We start from the raw sequence: 24,714 nt of genomic DNA on the forward strand, positions 1-24,714 counted from the left end.
TCCACTACATGGTACCTACTCTACTAGCATAGCTATACACTGTCTCTAATGGGAACTGTGAGCTGTGGATACCACAATAATGGCAACTGTAAAGTTAAGCGTTGTTTACTCATTGTGTATTTTTATGGGTTTTTTTGTGTGTGTTTTGGGACTGAAAAAAGCTCCACTCCTGGATTCAGACAGATCAGTAGAGTTTTTTTTTCTATCCTTGTTGCACCATCCAGCTCTCGCTGGAGTCTTTTGTCAGACATCACTTCAAGGAGCATTTGTACATCGAAGTACAATAGTGTAATTTTACAAGCTGCAGTTATGAGCTGGATAAAAACAAACGTGATCACTTTTGTATCTTGGAGATTATACAAACAGCTACTGCTAGTGCAAGATGTCTGCGTTTTGTTTTGATTGACAAGTCGCACTGGCCAATCAGCACTCTTCAAGGTTTACCCATCAGGTTTCTACTTGGCTCGTTTGGAACCATGAGTGAGCAGGTACTAAAAACAGCACCTGGTTCCAGGAACCAGGTACCAGATTTGCCTAATGGAAAACAAAATAAGCTGAGAAGAGTTGAGTCGAGTTGAGCAGGGACCATGCAATGAAAAATTGTAGTTGTGCTCTCATCCTCTCCAGAAGTAATCCAGAACACTGCTATTTTTAGTTGCATTCTTCACTTCTTAGTAGCTTAGTAGTCCTATATCTGCTAATTATATGTGTTAAAAATAATGTTTTTTAACCAGTAGAACTGAAACAATTGATTATTTGTCAGCTTATTCTAATCAGTTTAATACTCACATCACTGCATTATTAATATTTGCAAAGTGTTATTTGCTCATGTTTTGACTGTTATATAGTCTTATATATTTCATAGATTTCAAGACATAATATGAGTGAATTACCCCTTTAAATGACCTTGGAAAAGGTTGTTATTGAGTAATATAGGTTGTTAATGAGTTTTTTCAGGTGTGTAAATGTACAGATGGAAACCTGCCCATTGCAGATGATGCAAGTGGGTATTTTTATTTTTCATTTAAAAAATGTTTAAGGCTACATTTAAAATGCTTGTTAACATCTGAAATTGTGCCTCCCTGCTGCCAGTTGTGGATAATTACCTGTTAGGTCACCACAGAACAGTGAGATAAATAGGGTGCAAGGCTGTAAAATATCATTAAGATCAAATCAGTATCAAATAAAGATTTATATACTTACATATATACATGTAGTTTCAGGGCAAAAACAATCCATTAAAATATGCCTTAAGTGACTCCAGTGCTGACATTTCTGGTCACCGCTGGATGAGCAAGAGCCTTTTTACTAAAAAGGAACTTAATTTTTTGGTAAAAATTACTCAGAATGCTTTTTATAAACAAGACCATCATTATTCATTATATTAGAAATTGAGTAATATAAGGGTAATTTTGAACATGAGATCAAAATAAGCTTTTTTGATAAGGCTAATCAATATAAAACAAGCCTAATTTATCAATTATTCGCCAAGCAATACCTTTTTTCATATTCAAAATACAGGGAGCTTTTATAAAGACATCTTAAAAATGAAAGTAAATAAATAAATAAATTTGTGGTACAAATGCATAAATTGGTGCTGTCCGTCAGACTCTCCTAGTTTAAGAGAGGTCAGTATGAGAATATAAAACTTGCTCTATCATCATGCAAATCAGCAAATTATAATTGCAGATTCATTGAGAAAATAAACACGTTTAATTGAGTAATTATGACTCCCCTAGTTATAAGACAAATCAAGTGATAATTAAATCCTTAATGGCTTGTTTTAAAAGAAATTCTTTGTTGGTTAGAGTGTATATTTTATGATTGAAAAACATTTATTACATTATGCATTTGTTGGGGTATTGTGAGAGAAATCATCGGTTTTAACAACTTCTTGTCACCGTCGTTTTGAGTTTGCTGGGCAGCATGCAGTGGGGAGGTCTCTCTCCCTCTCTGTATGTTTCTCTTGCCCTGCTGTGTTGTTATGCAGCCTGTGCTACTCATCAGGACCTTCTTTCTGCACTGTGACCACTTATTCTGCTCCCAAAAGGCTGATTAGAAGTTTCCTTCTCTCCAAGCTAAGACCAGAATGGCTACTCAGCAGATTCTCTTCAGGCTTGACTGAGACTCAGTAAAACACTCCCAGTGCACCTGTGGTTTCCCTGATGCACAACACTGTCCTTTTTTGATATGGCCTCCACATAGCATTGTTTTTTCACAATCATTTTGTTCCTTATGGCCAACTTGTATTTACTTTGGGGAAAAAAATGATATACATATATATCAACTGCTGAACCATAATATGCTAATCTGGTCAAAGTGGAATTGAGATTTAAATTCCACAGGGTGTGGGGTGTCTATCCAGGGTGTGTTCCTGTCTTCTGCCCAATCATTAGGGTATGTTCCAGGCCCACCGTATGTTGGCCATTTATTATTGGAAAACAAACACAAACAGGGCAGAAAAAGATGGTTTTACTCATAAAACAAATGCCGAACGATATTTTAAGTCATTTCTCCCACATATCTCCAGCACACTGAATATGAGAACCAGCTGTTTACATACCCTCTTTCTTGACACTCAACCATGATTGGGCTTAATTTTCTGGTACGTAAATTGTGTGTATATTTACAATCACGGCTTAAAATCAGTCCTCCAGGACCTAAGAGGGAAAACCTTGGTTTACAGGCATTTACAGTTTTATTTTTAATTGCAAAGTCCAGTGCACCATTTCTATTGATTTAAGATTTTAATGTAAAATCATAAAGATAAAATAATTGCTGTCAGTACTTAGTGGGGAGGTGTCCTATCATGTTCTCAACTCTGTTAAACATAAGAAGACATTAAGCATAATGTACAATGCCCGTTTCAGTGTGGAAATGACTTCAAGCTTAACCCATTTACATTTTTTTCTTCACACTGTTGCTCCTGAGATTTTTATTGGGAAAAAAGGCATGCACCTCTATTATTCATAGTACTAAAGCAATGAAAAAGACAAGCATTAAGCCGCAGAACCGTGAATTACCTACAGTGGTATAACCGTAATTATATCTGCTGCGCTGTATTCACTGAAGTCAGGGCATAATAAAGACTTTGTGAAAGATGTTAATTACATTGGTTGCATTGTCGATAAAGCAGGAATACATGTCTATGCCACCCTGTACACGGTGAAGCACTAAGGCCTGTATTGATATTCCTCTCCATAGTCGGATTTGAGCTGACAGAAACTGCAAGGCAAGAGGAAAAATAACTCATTAGATCCAGTTTGTAGATAAATCAACACTCGCCTGACTGTAATTGGCTTCTCTCGAATAATGCTCTCAAGCGTGGTCTTTAAAAAAGAGAGGGAACTCAAATTTGCTGGTCTGCACAGGCTGTGTAGCTGATGACTGCTTTGGCAGCTTCTTCCATTAACGTCACTTCTCATAGTGAATCTCAATAGAGCGGCTCAGAGGTAATGCTGCTGAATAACAATATCTGAGGCTTTCAGGGAATCACTATGTTTTCCCTTCCATGGCTGTAAAAGCACCTTTTAAGTGGGATAGTGTCACAGTCATGTTTTATGAAGCTTCCAGTGAGTTCCCGTTTGAACTGTGCATGGTTTCATCTTCACTTAAAAGCCAGAAAGCAACATACAGTAACACATTAATTCAGTTTCATAGCAGTGTCATTTGGCGAGGACTGGAGTCTGCCCGTGTAGACTGTAAATCTCTGGGGCTGTTATTACAGTACACGGCAAATCTTGGAGGGAGATGGACACATTTATTATCATTAAAGAAGTGTGTGATGTCTTCCAGCTGCTTGCTGCACCCCAGGGACACATGTCCGGTCCCCTGCTTCTGCAGATAGCGTAAAATATGCAACACATTTTCACTTCCCCAAGGGCTATACCTTTTACCACCATGATTTTTATGGTTTCATGTTCAGCATTATAGTCCCTCGTTGTCGGATTTAGGTTCTCTTTTAAACACGCTAAAGTAAACCTGAAATCAAAATGGGAAGTTTTTTCATGTGACTGGTTCATGTCACTGGTAATGTTAAGCTTTATTTAGCTTATCATATCAGTCACCATGCATTAATATCACATCTTTATCATCTTAGCAGTATTCTGGTATGTTAGGTGTATCTGAGAAAGTAATGCACTTTCTTTAAGTATTGTGCGAGTTTTTCTGATTCACACTGACTTTAGTAAACGCTTGGATACATTGAATAAATATTTCCATTTTCATAAAGGAAAAGCCCCAAACATATAAGCAAACAACAAAGATTTATGCCTCTTACTGCATCATAATAAAGCAGTATATGGCTAGACACATGGGTAAAGTCCTTTTCCTTTTACTCTCCTCAATTTATATTCTTCCTGATATATTTATGGTTTTCATTGTTGCTGTGTTATTGCTTGTTTCTCTGCAGGTTTTTGGAGCTGGAGAGCAGTGGGCAGAAGAATGAGGTGCGTCTTCATTTCCAAGCCAAAGGACAGCAGACACACACAGAGATCTTCCCCTACACGCTGGCAGACAACCAGTGGCACAAAGTGTCAGTGGCCATCAGCGCCTCCCACGTTACACTTTATGTGGACTGCAACAGGTACAGAGTGCAATAGTTTTAGTGCTCTGAGCTCTTACATAGTTCTGACATTCTGCTCTAGCAGTTCCATATTGAAATGCATTAAGTATACTTAGTTCTTGGGGAATTTGGACTAACTTTGTTTTGACTGTGTAGAATCTATGAGAGAGTGGTGGCTGTTCCTTTCATGGACATGCCTGAAGACACATCCTTCTGGATTGGACAAAGGAACAGTGCACATGGCCTATTCAAGGTACTTCCCACTATCTCTATTCAGCAAAAGTGTAGTTATACGTCCCATATGTCCCCCATTATTTTCATTTAAAAATGGCCATTTTATTATCAGATGTAAAAGGAGAGATTTTCTCTAAGCAGCTGCTCCTTTTGAAGCTGATCCCACATTTCATCTGCCCCCTACAGTGATACATTTGACTATCACGCCACCACGTAGACTTTCAACCATTTAAACACACTGCTAGAGCGCATGTGCTTTTGAGATGTTTGAGTGTCGCTCCGGGTTGTTAAGCGTCTTCAACGTTAATTGGCAGATGAAGGAAGTCTTGGAGGTCATTTTTGCATCTTAACGAGTCTTCGTCAGTTCCCACCCCCTCCTCTGTCTCCACGGAGACATTGATTAGTGCTCAGATGTTCATCTCATTTTGTATGAAAAGGGAAAAACACTGCAAGAGAATCTCAGAACAATTAAATGCGTGGCCTGTATTCTGGACTGCATTTCTACATTTGGATACACTCTTTGTCCGTATTATAATTGGCTGATATTTCATTTCGCCCCCAATTTAGGAACCTCTCTGAACGGCAAAGAGTATTGATGTTGAGATGTCACAGGTTTTGGTGAAGTACACATGTAAATTGAATTTTCATAAACAGGTTTAGCCCATAATGGTTCAAATGTACTATTAGCATCACATGAACGCCGAAAGGATTCTACACTTGTTGGCCTCGCATGTTGCGTCTAATGGAAATGATCAGTGCATGTGTACCCTCTCTTCCTCCAGCACGTACAGAGCCTAAATTGCATCCTGAGCCTTTCCACAGCTGAACAGTCCACCTCCATTTCCCCTTAGCGTGCCATGAAGAATTCGCAAATAGTTTTGTTGGGTTTTGAATTTATGGTTTTTAAATTGAAGTGGCAAGACAATTTCGAAAACAATTTCTCATAAATCGCACCATTCCTTCCTTCGAGGGTGGGTGGGGGGAGTTGAATGCGCTTGGGGAAAGCGAGATGGCCGAGTTGCCATGGATACAGAGTGTCTATACGTGATGTTGCACTTGTGTGGCTTGGCCAGAGGACAGAAGGTGATCAAATTAAGGCACCTTTGAGGAAAATTTAATTTGGATCTCATAGTTATGCTTGTCATACTGAAACGGTGAGTGCTGGGTTGCGTTCATGTCTTTTCCATCATTGCTTCACTTTACATTGCATTATGTTCAATTACTAGAGCGAAGAGGGCTGCTCACCCGTGTATTAGCCTCAGATGGGCCCCACAAATAAGAACTGGTTTTGCCTAATGCTTATGGGCTGCATCAAGATGTAGCCTTCCAAATTGTGAAATTAATATCTGATTTTGAGGGCCTTTATCTAAAATGAAGTACCTAAATATTTGAAAATACTTACTGAACATAAGCAGAACCTAAAAACTGCCTCAACGGTATGCTTCCATTGTCAATGGAAAAGACTTTTGGCCCATTTTAATGTATTGCTTTGAGCTATTAAAAAGCTATCAAAGTTATTCATTTAAAATTTCATTTGTTTAAATTAATTTAGATGAACCTCTAGAAATGGTGTAGTAATGCAGAGTCAAAGTTGCGCTTAGGGGATGTGTATAGCACAACATCCCCCAAAGATGCCCAGAAGATGTACTGCTACATTTAGAGAACACAAAAGGCGGACATAGATAAATGATACTGACATCCTGAATCATACAGAAGCTATTGATCAATTACTAATAACTGTGACTGATATCTGAATTTACAGGGGGTGATGCAAGATGTTCAGATACTTGTGATGCCTCAAGGTTACATCACCCAGTGTCCGGATCTAAATCGCAGTAAGTATATTTAAGCTGAATTTAAAATGATATTTGTGATAATGATAAAATATAGCCTAGAGTCTCTCCTTTCATCTAACTTCATGTATACATTTTTAGCCTGTCCGACATGTAATGACTTCCATGGACTTGTACAGAAAATAATGGAACTCCAAGATATCTTGGCTAAAACATCCAGCAAGGTAAAATACATGGTTTTTTTAAAAGGAATGCAAATTCAGTGCAGTGAATGGCTAATAAATTATTTGGCTAATCTGTTTTGTTAATTACATATTTATCTATAGAAACACTGAGCTGTAGCATTAGCATTTTTTGACAATCCTCCTTTAAAAAAACACATTTTAAAATTTCAGGCACAGTTTTTGAAGAATGCTCTCATTGTAATGCTTGTATGCAGTAAGTAGAGTGTAATCATCAGGCAATGTTCCGATTTTGAGCTCTTCTCTCAGTTAATCACTCAATCAAGTGTTGTTTTTCTAACCATAACAAGTGCCTATTCATCGTTATATTGCACTTGTTTGCCTGTTGCATCCTTTACAGCTGCACTTAAGTTCGGTATTTAAAGAAAGACTGTAATGCGCATAAGTACCCCCCCCCTCCCATTCACACGTTGGTCTGTGTGTGTGTTGTGGTGCAGCTGTCGCTGGCGGAGGAGAGGATGAACGGCCTGGATAATTGCTATTGTGAGCGGACGTGCAGTGTGAAAGGGGTGACCTACAGAGAGGACCAAGCTTGGACAGATGGCTGTAAGAACTGCACATGCTCGGTGGGTTGGACGTCCTCTGCGTGTGCACTACACAGCTCTCAGCAGGGCCCCGTTCCCTTTATTAGACCCGGCGGTTGCCACCCTCAGGGCGTTAAGTGGGGAGAGGGGGATATAATGAAAGAAGAGGCACAGTACAGGGAATGTTCTGATTTGTCTTTGTTGAGAAACGCTGGGAAAGTTAGACAATAGCTGGATTAACCGCATAATAAGGTTCAATAACAAATGGCTTTACTGTGTGTCCTCACAAAGTGCTTGGCCTCCTACCCAGTAGTTGCAAACACAGGCACAGTATGATGTACTACATTTTGCACCTCTCCACATTAGGAGTAGTGTAGCAGGTTATGTACATTGAGAGTAGTGGGCTATAGACATGATGCAATACTGAATTTCAATTCTGGGTGTAAAACACAAAAATGCTGCAGAGTGACAGTAACACCACCATGGAACTGAATGTCATCGTTATTAATATAATTGGTAATTATATTAATAATGATTACATTCTGTTCCATGATGGTGTTACTGTCACTAGGCAGCATTTTTCTGTTATATATTTTTCCTTAAAGTGGGGGTGATAGGAACCTGGCCTCCCTAATCACCAGTGTATAACATCAATGTGCCTTCTGCATTTAACCCATCCTGTGGCAGTGAACACACACGCACTAGGGGCTGTGAACACACCCAGAGTGAGGGTTCAGTGCCTTGCTCACGAGCACTTCAGCCATGGATGTTCCTGCCAGTCCTGGGAACAAACCAATAACCTTCTCATACCAATCCCAGTCCCTTCTCAATATTCCATGATCATCTGTGTGTGGAATTACTGAAAAGTATAAGTGATTAGCAACCACAGCATCTCAGCCTCAAAGTGACTGGCCAGGTAAATTTACAAAGCATGTTCCCCCAGTGTTGAGGTGCTGTGTATATTTCACCAGTGCAGTGGTATGTGTTCCAAACCTTCTCTGGCATTAACATAAGCACAGAAACTGTGCTGGAAGTCTCATGGCATGGGTTTCCATGGCTGAGCAGCTTTATGCAAGCCTTTCATCACAAAGTACAAAGGCATGAGTCAGATGGATTGGTGTAAAGCAAGTGGAAATGTGTTCTGTCGAATGACAAACCACACTCCCTTTATCTGGCAGTAAAGTTTGGTAATAGAGGGATAATGCTACCAGAATATTTTGGACAATTGAATGCTCCGAACTTTGTGGTGGGCGACCCTTTTCTGTCCCAGCATGATTGTGCGTGCCCCAGTGCACAAAGCAAAGTCCATTAAGTCAAGATTCAGTGAGTTTGCTGTGGAAGCTCTTGACTGACCCGCACAGCGTCCTGACCTTAACCCTATTGAACATTTTGGGATGGACTGGAATGAAGATTGCAAGCCATATGCTCTTGTCCAACATCAGTGCCTGACTTTACAGATGCTTTTCTGGATGAAACTCTCAAAGATACACTCTAAAAGCCTGTTAAAAGGCTTCCCAGAAGAGTAGAACCTGTTATAGCTGCAAAGGGTGTGACCAACTCAGTATTACTGGCTATAGATTTAGAATGAGAACTCATAAAAACTCCCGCAGTTGTAACGTGTAGGTGTCCCAGTACTTTTGTCCATATAATGTGTGATTTGTTTATGTGTTATGTTGATTGATATTGTTATGTGAATGGATTTAACAAAAGAATACATGTTATACTGAAATCTTTTCTACTGTTGAACGGTTCTAAAATCATCTCAGGAATCGGGCATTCGTAACCATTAATGTAATTTTTTTCTGTGGGGGCTTTTCGAGTTGTTAAGTGCTACAGAATTCTTCTTGCTTTCATTACCAGGGTGAACAAGAAAAGCAATTTTATCAAAGTACTCTGAATAACACTGAATTGTTTATGTTTTATTGATTGAATAACAGAATATGGGGTGAATCAATTTGTTTCTAATAACAGATTAAATCTGTATTTATAAATTCTGCACATCTACATTGCTATATTATTTTTTCCAAATATTGTCATGTCAACATTTTTGTTGTGTTCAAGGTTCTTTTGCATATTATACCTTCTTTTAGTATAGCGTACTAGAGTTCAGGAAGTATCTTAGGATTTGGTTATATTTGGTTATTCTTTATGCATCTCCAGCATGTGTTGTCTGACTATCGCTAACTATTTCATTAAGCTCATTGGCTAAGTATAATGGAGCTGTTGTTTTTGTTTATACATGGCTGTGTAACAGCCATTGTCTTGTGCAATTTAGCAATTAAGCAATAAAGCAATCTGCAATTACCTAATTAGGCACGTTCCACACTTCTACAGAAGGCTTAGTGATGCCAGTGGATATTAGAGATGGAGCGGTTGTGTATTAGCAGACTGTATCTTCTTTTACTCCTACACACTGTTCCTCTTTGGTGCTTATCTGTGATGTGAAATAGGGGGTGGAAATCTGTACATGCTAATGTAGAGACCTTTGCATACAATACAGTTTATTCTTCCCTTACATGATATATATGCACCACAACTGAGAGAGCTTTCAATGTTGACTGGACGTTGTACCTACATTTATTAGCACTAATGGGCACTGACATTGTGTTCTGTGACATTTTTGTAGCACCTTTAGTTTCTGCGATTCATGTTGCATTATGAAAGGTTAGTTTCATATTGTAAAAGAAGTGTCTACTAACAAAACGATGGTTTGAATAATGAGATGGTTTGAATTAACATTCCAGTGATTGGGCAGATATCATGTTTGTTGCTGTGATGGCTTTTGGCAAGCAGGCATAGTGTTTCTCTCCCCACATTCCTGGCAAGGGCAGAAATGAATGGTGCCAAAGTTAATAAATAATGAACTTAACAAAAATGCAATAAATGATTAACGCCACAAAAATCTTTCAGTTAATGCATTTTCCTTGTTTGACCCTTCAAACTATGCATAGCTCTATTTGACTGTACTAAAATAACACCTTTGAAATGATGAATTCACCTGATGACTCTACTGAAAGAATTTGTTTCCAGATACAGAAACACTGAGTTTGTCAGGGAAATACATCGATTTTTATAATCATTTAGACTCAAAACGCACAACTGATATGGAAGTAGAATACACAGAATACATTTTGCTGATTTTCATCTGCTGATAAACGTGAACACTTCTTTTTAATGTTATAGAATTTCTGCATGCAGTAAGTGCATTTCTATTAAGCGTGTTTTACCTGTTCATAGTTGTAATGATGAAATTAGTTTAAAATTAGTTAGGTTTAATTATTTTAGGCAATTTTAGCAAACAGGGCGGCACGGTGGCGCAGCAGGTAGTGTTGCAGTCACACAGCTCCAGGGACCTGAAAGTTGTGGGTTCAAGTCCCGCTCCAGGTGACTGTCTGTGAGGAGTTTAGTGTGTTCTACCTGTGTCCATGTGGGTTTTCTCCCACAGTCCAAAAACACGTTGGTATGTGGCTCAAAATTGTGTGTCTCCCTGTGAAAGACTGGCGCCCCCTCCAGGGTGCATTCCTGCCTTGCACCCAATGATTCCAGGTAGGCTCTGGACCCACCGCGACCCTGAACTGGATAAGCGGTTACAGACAATGAGTGAATTTTAACAAACAAGTTGGGATTAGAGTTTCCTAAACAGTAGAATGTTGTTGTTGTTTTTTTTTTTGCAGTTGATTTGTTGCCGTCTAAATCAGTCATATGGATATTGATTAAACTTTGACTGTTTTGTGTCATGTTGTCCATTTCTGCTTTCCAGAATGGGACGGTTCAGTGTGAAACCATTGTGTGTCCCCCACTGGAGTGTCCTGATGGCTCCATTGCTGCCTATGTGGCTGGAGAGTGCTGCAAAAAATGTCAACGTGAGTAGATACATAATCACACACACTCACTGCAGGCATGTGCACATCCACTCCTTTCTGCCAAAGTTGCCTTTTCCTTTTCCCTCACACTCCCACACAACACACACACACACACACACACACACACACACACACACACACACACAGTTACACAGACACTACAGATACTGTAGCAGTGCTTTTCATTGCTCGCCCCCACAGGGTTGCCTGACAACTGACCACATCTCTCCGTTGCTTAGCTACATGCTCACCATGTCTCCTGAGGTGTCATCCAGCACATATACATATCCGAATAAATTATTCACTAGCAAGCAATAAAACAGAGCCCTCTAGGGGATATGCAAATGTGAACTTGAATTTAAACTGCTTGGCCTAACAGGGGATCTTTCTGATATTGCTTTCACTTAGCTTCAACACTTTGTCTTCATGCACGTCTGCGTATTAGATGCAGGAGTTATTTTCTCCAGTGCAACAGTAATTTATATTCCATTTTTATCAGAAAACAAAACGATTTTTTTCAGACCATGCCTTGCTCCTTTCTGATTTATAGTGCCAATGTGTACAAAAATCCTGCTGATTATTGAAGCTAACTCAAAGAACTTCAAATAAACTTTAAAGCAGAATTCCTGTGTGCTTTGTTTTAGCAGTGACTGCTAGTTGAGGCCTGTTCTTTTCAGATCACAGCCTTGTCATGTAAGCTCTTTCAGATTCATGTAGAATTTCTAGCGATTTCTACATAGCGCTCGAAAAATACTGTCTCCCTTCACAAGGCTTTTACCGGAGAATCGCGTTCACTAGTATATAGAGTTTACATGGAGGCCCTACTTCACACAGTTTTTTGAGAAGTTCTGTGCTTTCTTTTAGTTCTGCTCATACACAGTACGTAGAAAATATTTCACTTGCAAATACAAGCAAATAAAATGTAAGATAAAAGAACAAAATATTAGCACAGTTCAGTAAAGATTGGTCATTGTATGATGTAAATCTGTAATTAATGTCATGCCAGCTTTACTTCATTGCCTATGAGCCCCATGAAATTTGTCTGTAGAACAGGTTTCACCAGCCCACTGTGTCATGTTACATGTTTTTTTTTTTACTATTCTAGGGGGCTATAGCTATGTTAACTCGGTTAACCACTACCAGACACAGGTGGTTCTCAGTGCAAACATGTGAGTAGAGATGGCACCTCTCCAATGTTAGGTCTCATTAACGGACCAGTAACAGCAGGAATTCTTGGATCTCATATACCCATATATAAAAAAGCATCTGATCCAAATCTGTATAGAAATCTGAAATAGCACACACACTCTCACCTTGAATGATGCAATGATGTTTATTTGTCTCTGTGGCCTAGAAGAGTGTTTGAGCGTGATCATCTGCTGCTACATGTTCATGTTTTGTGGCATGCTTTTACAAACATAGGGCATTTAAAAGCTTAATTCAAAGGCTTAGCTTTTGTTAAGGCCTAGTAGTATGAAAGAAGCTATATTGGTATAGGTCAATACTTAGTGTTTCGGTACAGAAAAGAATATCATGTCATCTGCACTTATATTATTAGTAGTAGACTGGTAGCTATAGGGGTTTAGCTCTTTACATATCTTGAATTCATGTTGGATTTAATGGTTGAACTGTTATTAAACAACTTAAGCAAGAAGAGGGAGAAATTTAAGACACACACACACACACACACACAAACATAGACATACAAATCTACAAACACAATAGTGTATTATATAAGCACATTTGCAAGTTAATCCTTTCCTTCTATCACTGTGGTGTATCACAACCCTCCGTGTCTTGCACATGAAGACAAACAGGAGGCTAATTAGCCAAGCTTTGTGCTTAGAGTGACGGGACTGCACTAAAGAGCTTTCCCTTTTAAAGCACCCTCTTATCAACACACTCCCTCCATCACACACACACACACACACCAAGGAGAGTTAATTACATATGCATGTTTCTGAGAACTGAAGCATCTCAACAAATACGTTTGTTGTGTTCTGAGTTGCTGTCATGGTACGCTCTTGCTACAATGCTGTGTGTTACTTTACTCAGAGTCACAGGATCTTTTTGGGATTTCTTAGTGTATTTATGACAATAGCTCACACCAAAACCATTCACACACAGCAGCAGCCCCAGTAAATACCTACACGTGTTTCCTTTTCACAGAACGCGTAGCAGTGTACAGTTTCATGATCTGTTCATCAAATTGCGTCAACATTCTCAAAATATTATTAAAGTTGTTATGCTTTTCAAGGCACTGAAAAGAATATCTTATGAACCCTTTTCCAAATTCAGAAATAGAAACTGCAACTTCATTGGCTTTTCTCCTTTAATAACTTGATTACTCTGTGGCTGCCTTTTTAATATATTTTAAATGTGGTTTTAATATGTAAAAAAGTGAAGGCAAAAAGATGTTTATTTAGTTTGTCTCCAAAATGTAATTTTGGAAGAAGAAACGCATAAATAGAAATATAAGTCACACATCAGATAGTATTTATTCTCATTACTCTGATTAAACCAAGTGCTTTCTAATTAGAAAATAAATGCTTACCAATCTGGTAAGATCATTAGCTAAAGAGCTTACTGAGCCAGACTGCACTCTGGGTGAGCTTGCTTTATCACTCTGAATAAAATCAGTGCATCCAGTGATTAAGGAAGGAAGCATTGTGAATCTTATACAGTGATAGAAACACAGCACCACACAGAATGCTGCTTTGATACAGATCTGCATATGAGTTTATGGGGCTATCTCTAAATTCATGGAGTGGATCACAGGTGAGATGCCCAGATGGATAGTGCTAAAGATGAAGACTTTTCTCATTTGCATTGCAGTTGCTGCCTCCTCTCATGCTGTGGTTATTGTTATTTCAAAGATGAGTCTCCTAAGCAGAATCACAGTGTTGTATAGGAGAGCACAGTGTTCTCAGACTTGAGGAGATACAAAGGAAAGCTGCAGTGCAGACATTGGAATGTCTCTATATTAGTGCAGACATAAATTCACAGGGAAGTCTTTCTGCAGCCTTGGTTGGACTGATGCCAACTCGATAAACAAATTCTTTTGTTACTTGAATCTTACATTACTTCTGAAAGTACACAGCTAATAATACAGTTAATGGAGTTTCCCAGAGGAGAGTGTTATTGCTCTCATGTTGCTTGCTGATAGCTACAGAAACTTAATGGAGATTCTCCTAAAATATTGTCCCAGATAAAAATGTCTGGCCCATTTATTTACAACTTCAACACTTGGAGACTTGGATGAGAAACGGTGTTTTTTTCTGTCTGTAGTTCAGTTGCATATAAACATGAGCATTAGTATCTCAGCAAATCTGAGCCAAGTATGATACTTTACTATAATCTCCTTTAAACACAAGAGGTGACACACAAGGAGATTCTTAGATTCTTTTCCTAGGAAGAAAAAGCTGAGCAGCAGGAGACCTGATCTATTATTTTGTTGTTTTCCATCTGATGTCATTGTTGTCTAGGATAAACTATTAAGCTTTTTTATTCTTATGGGTTGAGTTCTGTAGTTGTGTAATTACTGATTAATGCTGAGTGTACTGGTATACTCTGACTTGCTCTCAGCCTGGAAGTTTGAGGCTGATTTAAAGTGATAGGCTTTTTTTAAGTTTGCTAACGGCTGAGCTCTCCATGGTGCTGAAGTGGCAGGTCCTGCTGGTTGTCAGTATGTTGTCAGTAAGTACAGGTTGTCTGATTTACTGCAGGGTATATTTTTGATTATTGTTTTCCTCTGTCTCTCTCTCTCTCTCTCTGTGTGTGTGTGTGCAGCTATGTGCCTGTTTACTGGGCAGGAGTTGGTAGAGGGAGACAGAAGGGCTGTGCATCACCCCAGTGGGCTGTGCCTACTATATGAATGCAAGGTAAGAGAGTTATATAATCTGAGATCTTTATAAATTACAGATCCTTGCGGTAAACCTTTCTCCTGAAGAACATATTCGTGCAGCATTAGGTGATAACAACAGTAGTGAAATCTTATCCATAGGTGTCAAGCTTTAGATACACTTTACATTCTCAGCTTCAGAACTGTATAAATACACTACTTATTGCGATGTCCCTTACTTTGTCCTTGTAAATGGCCATTGTAGAGCTTGTAATATTTGATATATACAGACTTCAGTATTTTGTATTAACATGCAAAGTTATTAAAGGGTGTCTCTTGTAAGGACCATAGAAAATAATACTGATATATGGGCCCTAACCTAAGTGTTTATATCAGGTAAACAATATTAGACATAGCTTATGTAAGAGCTTGGTTTATGTAAATCAAGGGGCTGAACAATATTGTATGTTTAAGATTATATATATTTTTAACCCTCCTCAAATATTATACTTATCTGTCATTCTAAAGCAGTTATATTTTTGCCCAAAATCTACATTTCATAAATGTACAGAAAATGTGTTGGCATCATGGTTATTGTCATTACAACAGTGACATTTGCGTGTTCTCAGTATTGATTTACGTTAAGAACTTAACTCCAAAAGCACACATCCCTGTCATGTGTGGTATATTTCCCCAGGGCCACACCATGCACAAAGTCCAGAACAGCGAAGAGTGCCCTGAGCTCAGCTGTCCCGAGGCTGAGCAGGTGACCATCACTGACAGATGCTGCAAAGTGTGCAGAGGTGAGTCTGCTCTGCACTGATGCTTTTCAGTTAGAGTTTACAGAGAGGGTGGAAGAGAACACTAGTTTCAAGTGTGTTGCGTGGGCAGACAAAAAGGAACAAACTGGATGCTGCAGTAGATCAAAAGAAAACAGATAGACATGTGTTATTAATGTAATTCATGACAGTCTGTTCCAAATATAATGTTGTATAATTACATTAACATAATGGGCTCATTACATGCACTTACAACATCTTAAGTGTCTGTGTCCACAGTGTACACCAGTTCCCCTGCGGCTACTAACATCATCCCCTTTACCACCTTTTCCACTAACTGTAAAGCTGCGAGAGCATCTTTTGTTTGAAAAAAACCCTGGGTCAGCAGACTGTAGCAGCTTGTGTGTCAGTTTTTACGCACTAGTGACAGTGCCTGACAGTGGATTCTTCTGTGTGCCCTGAAGGCCATGACTTTTGTGTGGAAGGCAACATCTGCATGGAGCACTCAGAGTGTCTGAATCTGGATGCAGGAGCAAGCTGCAGCTGCAAAGAAGGCTTTAGGCCTCTTCGAGCAGACAACGCATACTGTGAAGGTGAGCTGTCAGTGGGTTGCTTCATTAGTAAAGTATTGCAAGTCAAAAAGAGAAGAAATAAGAATTAGTTCCACATAAGATATAAGAGCAGGGAGCATTTATCTGATTTTTGTATTGATTTTTTAAATCTGTAAATTTCTTCTTGAGCTGACATTGAAATGTTTATATGTGTCTCTAGTTCACTGAGTTGAATGGTTGCATTTCTGTAACTAACTACTGGACTCTGGCAAGCTGAGTGTTATAATATACTGCATATTACTTACTGTACATATATCAAGGACATCCTCACAAGACTCCTCTCCTTCTAATTGGGTTTGGCCAATTAAAATGATTTCAGATACGGTGAACCTATAAAGATAAACCTGACTGTCCAGAAATTCCATTTTCACGTGAGTTATTTTAAGGCAAGCACTTCTTGCTTTAAAAAGCTCCGCGAGGTCGTAACAAGCACAAGGTGAAGATTTTTTATCTGTGGGGTTTTCTTATTCAATTAGAGTTGATTAGCGATTTTAAAGACCTTTCCTTCCATTAATAGTGAAAACAGCCTGTATAACTCTTACTGCCCCGAGCCAGCGTTTAAATGCTGGGTAATTAAGAAAGAGGTGCATTATCTTGATACATGGCTCCTGCTGTCCTCCTGTTCCATCGCAGCAGCCCTGCCTGATCTGAATTTGATCAATAGACGTATACATCCTTTTTCTGCCCACCTTCCTTTGGCAGTTTAATTGGATGATGTTCGCCATCAGCGAGAGTAAGTCATCAATGTCTTACCTACCCTACTCCCTGTTTCCTTTTTTCCTTTGAAGTCCGCTCACTGCCCCTGCGCCTGCCCTACTTTTTTAGCATGGCTAATGAATCGCGCCGGATGGTTCTGAGAGCTTTGCCCTGCTCTGCCGTCACCTCTGCGCAGATCAGACGGATCTCTAATGAAAGCAGTTCATCTTAGCAGCCCAAAATAAACCTACTCTGACATGTATGGGCCATCAGTTACCCCTCACTACTTTTACATATGCCACACATGCACACTGGTCAGGTAATTACACCAGACCAGGAGAACATGCATAATTAAAGATGCTATCTTCCAAACTGGCTTAAAATTAATGCATAGCTCATTGGGTTAAGCTCTACTTAGAGTAATGGACTTTCTTAGAACGCAAAGTTCAAATGAATTCTTTAACCCAGAATATTTAGCCCCCTGAGATTCACCCGAGTTAAAACCCTGTCCTGAGTCTTTGCAAAATTTCACAGTTATTCCACAGTAATTACTCAGTCCTTTAGAATACATTACACTGTGTCATTATATGCCATTACAATAGTGTTGAAACTGTTTAAATGACCTAATTTTCTAGAATTTCCGCAGGTATACAAACCACATGTAACCTAGAAATGTTCCAGTGGTGAACAGATAAAGCAGTAGTGCCCTACTTTAAGACCCATTCATCATAAATTTCCTCCATTGGGGTGAAAACAGCACCTGGTGCTTAAAGTAGCAGGACAAAGGCTGTGTGCTGTTATGCTATACTTTCTAGTTTTATGAAAAGCGTTTGAGACATAAAATATTCACAACAGCACTCCACATAAATAGAGCCTGGCCAGGCAAAACAAAAACCAAACTGAGCAAGAGGAACAACCATGACTCATGACTTATGTGAAAGGTAATATGTTTGCTTTGTAAGCAAATGCATTAAAACACAGCAATTTCTGTACACTTTAAAAAGAGGTCTTTTAGGTCATGTGCTGAATGGTTTGATTGGAAATAAATACAGACCTTTCTTGACAGACTTTGCCTTCTTTCATGTCCAGTTATTCGCAGCTGTTTGTAACTGAATAGGAGATTAAGAGTCAGAGAAATCCATCCCAGTTTCTGACTGCATTTTAAACTCAAATTTGTACCATGATGGGCCAAAAAGTTTAGGTAGATTTCAGCCTAGAAACAGTCTATCACTAGATTTTCATAAAACTTCACCTCATTAATTCCTTTTTTTTTTTTTTTTGCTGTTCCTCAACATCCACTAAGATGTAGGGGAATTTTTTTTGGGGGGGAGTTGGAGACGGCGGAGAGCTACTTCTTTAAAGTCGTCATCCACATTGCTACACTCAAAATAGACGATGACTCTGACGATGAGATCAGTCCCCTTTCAATTTTTCATGCAGTTGGTGGAAGGGTAGAGACTCTGGGGGATACTCTTTAGAGACAGAGTGCTGCTCTGTCAGACAGAAAAGCAGGGGGCCTCAATTTCTCCCCGCACCGGGTGCACTCAAGTAGAAGCCGTATTTTCCAACACAGCAAACACTGTTTGGGAGAGAATTACATATCTGTGATAGACTGCTGTGTGGAATGAAGGATGGTGAATGGCCATGAAGTCACAGCACATTCACAGCAGGCCAGGAATCTTCTCTTATTTGCAACAGGTGCGGCCAAATAATGAGTACACTTTCTGTGCACAAGGTCCATAAACTCACTGATGCTGTTTTTTTATTATTTTATTTGGAATTTATGTAGCAGGTTATCTTGAGGTGTATTTGTCTTTCTAACTCAGATATTTAAAAAAATGTATTGAAATAACAATCACAACACTAATCATTACCAAAGTCTTTGAGCAGATCCTTTTTATCATTGCGACGACTTATGGCAAATATTTTGAAGCTTATTTTGAAGCTGAAGAAAGTGTCACTATCTTGTAAACTCCATAGGATTCCTGGACTCTGTTTCAGGAAGCAGTGTCTCAGAACCTGTTGAAAGGCTTTACTTGATTGAGTTTGTGTGTAAAATGTCAGTAGGTGGAGGAAGGGTAATTGGCGTTGACTGAAGAGGAGCAGCAGAATCCCAAATGTAATTACGGCAGAGATGAAGTCAGGGAGAGTGTGGTGAGTGGGTGAGACGGAGGACCTGACCTCAGTCTGGTCAGACTGACCTTCAGGGCACACTTCCACACGGTCGTGTTCATTGTGGCTTGTTTGTGAACACAGAGCTCCACATAAAGGACTGCATGAACTGAGCCCGCTATCAAATGCCAACTGCAGCATAACTGGAGTGCAAAGGAATATAATGCATGTTGTTGGCTTTTCTTGGAGTGCCAAACAAACAAAACAAACAAACTCATATCTGTTCAGCAAATGAATTCAATAGAGCAAGGAAAACAATATCTCATTTAAATATCTATGGTAAGCTGGGGCCAAGTTTTAAAAGGGATGTCTACAATTGTAGGGAAACTCTGTTTTCTCTGGTTTGTTTACATTTGGAATCTCCGCATATATTCAAGGAGGAATGGTATGTTTTGTTTGGACTATTGTTTGTACGTAGCTGAATTGAACTTGTCTGTAAGTTTTTATTTATTTTTTGAATTACCACAGAAACTCGAGTTGTTTCATTTTGTTTCACTTTTCAAATTAAGTAATCCAAAACAGCAAATATAAGCCAATATTACCCAACCTGTGGAGCAGAAATAGAGCAAAATCCTCCTCTGGGTTTGTGCTTTTCAGTGTAAGGAGTGCTCCATTGTCTAAAAAACTCCAGATGCCATTTTTCTGCCGTGAGCACACACACACAGAAAAAGAGAGAGAGAGAGAGAGAGAGAGAGAGAGAGAGAGAGAGAGAGAGAGAGAGAGGGGGAGAGAGAAAGCTTAGCATATCAGACGAGACACTTTTTTTTTACAGACACCAGGCATTCATAAACACATTAGACCGGTTTTAATCGCACAAACAGACGATCAAATAGTGAGAAATCATCCCCAAAATTTTAAAAGTGTGTTTTGTTATAGCCTTTAATTAATCTAATTTGATGTACGGTTTACTTTGGTTTATGTTATTTAAATAGCCAACCGCTATTTCTTTGAAGAGTTTAAAATTATATGTTTCATTTAAAAGCACATAATGTTATAGTGGCTAATGTAAAATACTGGAAATTTTTGGTTACATTTTCATGAAGCCCACACAGCGTGAAATTAAGTTTAAAAACAAACAAACAAACAAAAAAAACAGTCAGCTCATGTAAGTTTGAAAGAATTATCTTTGGCCATAAGAATCTAAACCACCAGTGATTAGTTTGGTACCGTACATGTCTCACTGTTGTAACGCTAGCACTCAGTCCTATCAGCTAATGTTTTAAATGTCATCTGTGTACATTTTTAAATAAAGGTTTGGTAAATTCTTTGTTAAAGAAGACACTTGTTTTTCAACATTTTACAGAGTTTTGTGGGTAATTTTGGTCTTAAATAATTAAAAAGTAACACTGAGGAGAAGGAAAGCTGCCTCTAAATTTTGACCAGATGACGTCTGACTGATGGATGGCATTAGTTAATTAAAGAAATGTAGCAACACAGCATTTTACAAACATCTTAACATCAGTTTTGGGGCTTCTGCTGGACTTGCTTCTGAATTCCTGTTCTCTGCTGAATTGACAGATAAATGATGATTGATATCCATCCTCCCAATCAAATGGCTCTGTACCGATGCCCATGATGGATGTGAGCCTATTGCAGAGTATCTGTCTTGCTAATATACCCACACACACACATTAGTACATACCTCCAGCACTTTGGATAAGTGAGGGGTTTAGATGGAACAACATAATTCATTAGCATTAATCTGGCCTGACACAGTTCATTCTGCCTCTCGTATCATTAATGGCTTTATTGTTTCTTCTTCTGCTTCGCCGTGAGAGTGGTCACACGTTGTGTGGTGATTTACTGCCTGTGAGTGTGCATTAATGAGGCTACAGCAACAGCGCAGCATTCAGAGGATGTGCTGTCGCCGTCCCCTTTTCATCTCATCACTGCTTTGTTGACACCTTGCCAAATCCTGTTAATGATCCAAGGTGCTTTGAAGGTATTCAGGTCCTTTGTCAGCTCAAGCCTCCACAGAAAAGACGTTAAGGCCATGTGCTCAAGTGCCTCTCAATGACCACAGCCCTCCCGTGGACTCTAAATACACTCTCTGAGACACAGGGCCTGCAAAGGCTAATTAGAATGAACTAGCAAGGCATGTTATTAGCTGTGTGGTGTGGCTGTTAAGGCAAGTCGTTGCAGCAGTGAAATAACTCAAATCCAATCAAGGCTTGCTGGTGTTTGACGAAGGCTAAAGTACCTGCTGAAAATGTCTGTTTCCTATAATTGATCTAGTTAACCCTCTTCTGGCTGTAATCCACAGCTCAGGTGGTGTTTTTGAAATATAACCCAATATTACAGGCAGGTATCTTGGAATTTCAGCCAGATATAAGTGACTCGCTAGGCAGAAAACAAATGATCGTTATTCAGGGTGTATAGCAGATGATCTGTAGCCTTGTCCAGTATCTGCCTCTGTGATATGTGTCCAGTTCACACTTTGTCAGTCATCTGTGTTAGGAGCTGAACCACAGCAGCAGGCGACGTGTATGGGCTGTATTTGAGAGCAAAGCTTCTGACAGACTGTGTGCTGTCAGCCTGACAACATTGTGGCTGACAGACATACACACACATACACACACACACACACACACACACACACACACAACTCCTTATTAAGAGTACAGTGATACAGTTTGTATTTTATTACAACCTTCTCATTTCTGTATGGACAAGTACCGAACACACATTCAGCTAACCGATCAGCTTTCCCTGAAGATGATTTTGTGAATCACACTGGACATGGCGGTTAATTTATTTGTGCAATAGTTTCATCCAGGCAGCACAATGGCGCAACAGGTGGTATTCACACAGCTCCAGGGTTCTGGGGATTGGGTTTGAGCCCACCTCAGGTGACTGTCTGTGGGGGGTATGATGTGTTCTCCCTGTTCTTGTTACAGTCCAGAAAAACACGCTGGTACGTGGATTGGTCTTGCAAAAGTGTCCATAGGAGTGAGTGAGTGTATGATCCCCTGTGATGGACTGGTACACAATCCAGACTGTGTTCTTGCCTTGTGGCCAGTTATTCACTGTAGGGTCTGGACTCACCACAACTCTGGAATAGATGAGCATTTACAGACAGTGAATGAATGAATAATCCTTTTTATGGAAATGTATCTTGTCTGGTTTGTTACCTGTTGCAAGTGCATAGCCTCAGGTTGCAGAATGCCAAATCCTCTTAGAGAACTAGACTGCTAGATGGATATATTATGTTATATATCGTTTATAGAATAATTTTACTGAATTACAAATAGGTTTGGACAACAATTTAAAATCAGTATTCCTCACAACATAAAATGTTTCTATAACAATTATATGATTTTTAAATATGTTTTCAGTATTTATTCAGTATATATTATTTACAGCATCTGCTACTTTTTTATCGTCAATATTGATATCAGAATTATTAAGAAATTAAGAAATATATTGTGCTATAAAGGGCGGCACGGCGGTGCAGCAGGTAGTGTCGCAGTCACACAGCTCCAGGGGCCTGGAGGTTGTGGGTTTGATTCCCGCTCCGGGTGACTTTGTGAGGAGTTGGTGTGTTCTCCCCGTGTCCGCGTGGGTTTCCTCCGGGTGCTCCGGTTTCCCCCCACAGTCCAAAAACACACGCTGGTAGGTGGATTGGTGACTCCAAAGTGTCCGTAGGTGTGAGTGAATGTGTGTGTGTCTGTGTTGCCCTGTGAAGGACTGGTGCCCCCTCCAGGGTGTATTCCCGCCTTGCGCCCAATTATTCCAGGTAGGCTCTGGACCCACCACAACCCTGAATTGGATAAGCGGTTACAGATAATGAATGATTTGTGATATAAATTTTGGCCATATCGTCCAGCTCTAATTACGAAGTGATTATCTTACCTGTCATAGCTGGACTTACAATGGACACATAGTTGGCTACAATGGGCATAATTTAGTAAATCAGATGATGCAATGGAATTTAGCTGCACTCCTGTTCTTTATTTAGATTATGGTGGCTCACTTATGAGACATTAAAATGCCACATGTTAAACCGCTGCTGGAAGTACAATATTGTTACAGCTGTATTTTTGTGCTTGTGTCGTTATTTTACATGTTGGAGGACAACTCTAAACAGGTTTTGCTTAATTGAACATATGGCATTTGTTTAGATCATTAGTCTACTTGTTATTACTGTATGTTGTTTGTTTACTACTTCTGCTTTAATGCAGTCGAAACTAATTGGAATCCTTCTCCATATTTAAAGCCATGTGTCTCTGCCAACTCTCATGTACTTGATTGATGTAGCTTTGGCGCAGGTGAAATAGAAGAATGCCTGAAAAGTCGAAGGAGTGCCTCTCAGTTCATTTATCTCTGTGCGAACGAGAGAACCCAGATCACTTTTGGAATAATGGTGTGCATTGATTCTGCAGGCTTCATTTACAATGCCGTGGCAGGTTATATGACCGCCACGTGAATGGACAATCAGGGGAATGGAATTCCTAATGGAGAGAGAAGTCAGTTCTGTGATTGTAAGGGCTCAATAATCTCCCTCCGACGCAGGGGCTGTAAGGTCTCTGTGTGGGAATTGTTTATAGAGTTTGCTGTGATCACTCAGGTGAGATGCTTCTGCTGATTGTTTGGTCACTGTGTGTGCCTGTTAGCATTAGTCTGAACTCAGAAGCCATCAAAAACCAATGATGGCTTGAAAATTTAATAGCTTGATGAGACATGTATGAGTGATGAATAGGTAAACGAAAGAATACATCAGGATGAGTGTGCATGTCAGCGAAGGAGTGAACTTGGGATTGAGGGAGTGAATTCTCTCTTCTGGTAAAGCACATTGTCTTTGCCAGCTTGTATGCCATCACTAAAGAGTGATGGGAGGAATGGCCTCCAGAGTTGAAACATCCAAGCATTCATTCAGTACACCGAACGCTGAGAGTCATTTAAGGCTCTGCTCAAGGTTATTTGGTTCTCTTGAGGCAGTGTGAGCAGAGAGAAATAAATAAATAGAGGAATAGAGAGAGAGAGAGTGAGAGAGAGAGAGAGTGTGTTTGCTTGTTATTTTGCTCTTGTTTTCACTAGGCCAGGCAAGACTACATTTAAACCATTTACTGATAAAGGCCCTTTAATGTCTTCATAGGCCTAGGATGAAACGTTTTATAATCTAAGCAGTGAGAAGCGAGAGAATAAGTAGTTGAGTGTGGTAAAGTGTAATGCCAGAAGCAGTGGCCAAGGACGAGTGTTCGAAGCAAATTGGGTTATCAATTCATTTTAAGCCTACAGTCATAATAGAATGTATCATGAATGTTTCAGACCAGCACTGATGAAAATTCATATGACTTTTCATTAGGCTTCTGCAAGATTTGATTTAAGACTTTGCACTGGACTCTTTAATCAAACTAAAACCACTGGTGTTTTGTTTCTCTCCTCCTTTGACCCT

At 39.5% G+C, this 24,714-nt stretch overlaps 1 protein-coding gene across 1 annotated transcript in view; it reads left to right on the forward strand.

The window, feature by feature from the left end:
- Window positions 1-24,714, forward strand: part of nell2a (neural EGFL like 2a) — a 71,730-nt gene that overhangs the window by 12,044 nt on the left and 34,972 nt on the right. Inside the window, exons 6-14 of the mRNA XM_066667909.1 lie at window positions 4,412-4,585; window positions 4,721-4,817; window positions 6,561-6,633; window positions 6,733-6,815; window positions 7,271-7,399; window positions 11,118-11,220; window positions 15,010-15,101; window positions 15,759-15,864; window positions 16,305-16,433. Coding sequence (XP_066524006.1) covers window positions 4,412-4,585; window positions 4,721-4,817; window positions 6,561-6,633; window positions 6,733-6,815; window positions 7,271-7,399; window positions 11,118-11,220; window positions 15,010-15,101; window positions 15,759-15,864; window positions 16,305-16,433 — 986 coding nt within the window. The remainder of the gene's footprint in view (window positions 1-4,411; window positions 4,586-4,720; window positions 4,818-6,560; window positions 6,634-6,732; window positions 6,816-7,270; window positions 7,400-11,117; window positions 11,221-15,009; window positions 15,102-15,758; window positions 15,865-16,304; window positions 16,434-24,714) is intronic.

This window comes from Hoplias malabaricus, chromosome 4 (genome assembly GCF_029633855.1).
Source record: "Hoplias malabaricus isolate fHopMal1 chromosome 4, fHopMal1.hap1, whole genome shotgun sequence".
In the NCBI taxonomy this organism is placed as follows: Eukaryota; Metazoa; Chordata; class Actinopteri; order Characiformes; family Erythrinidae; genus Hoplias; species Hoplias malabaricus.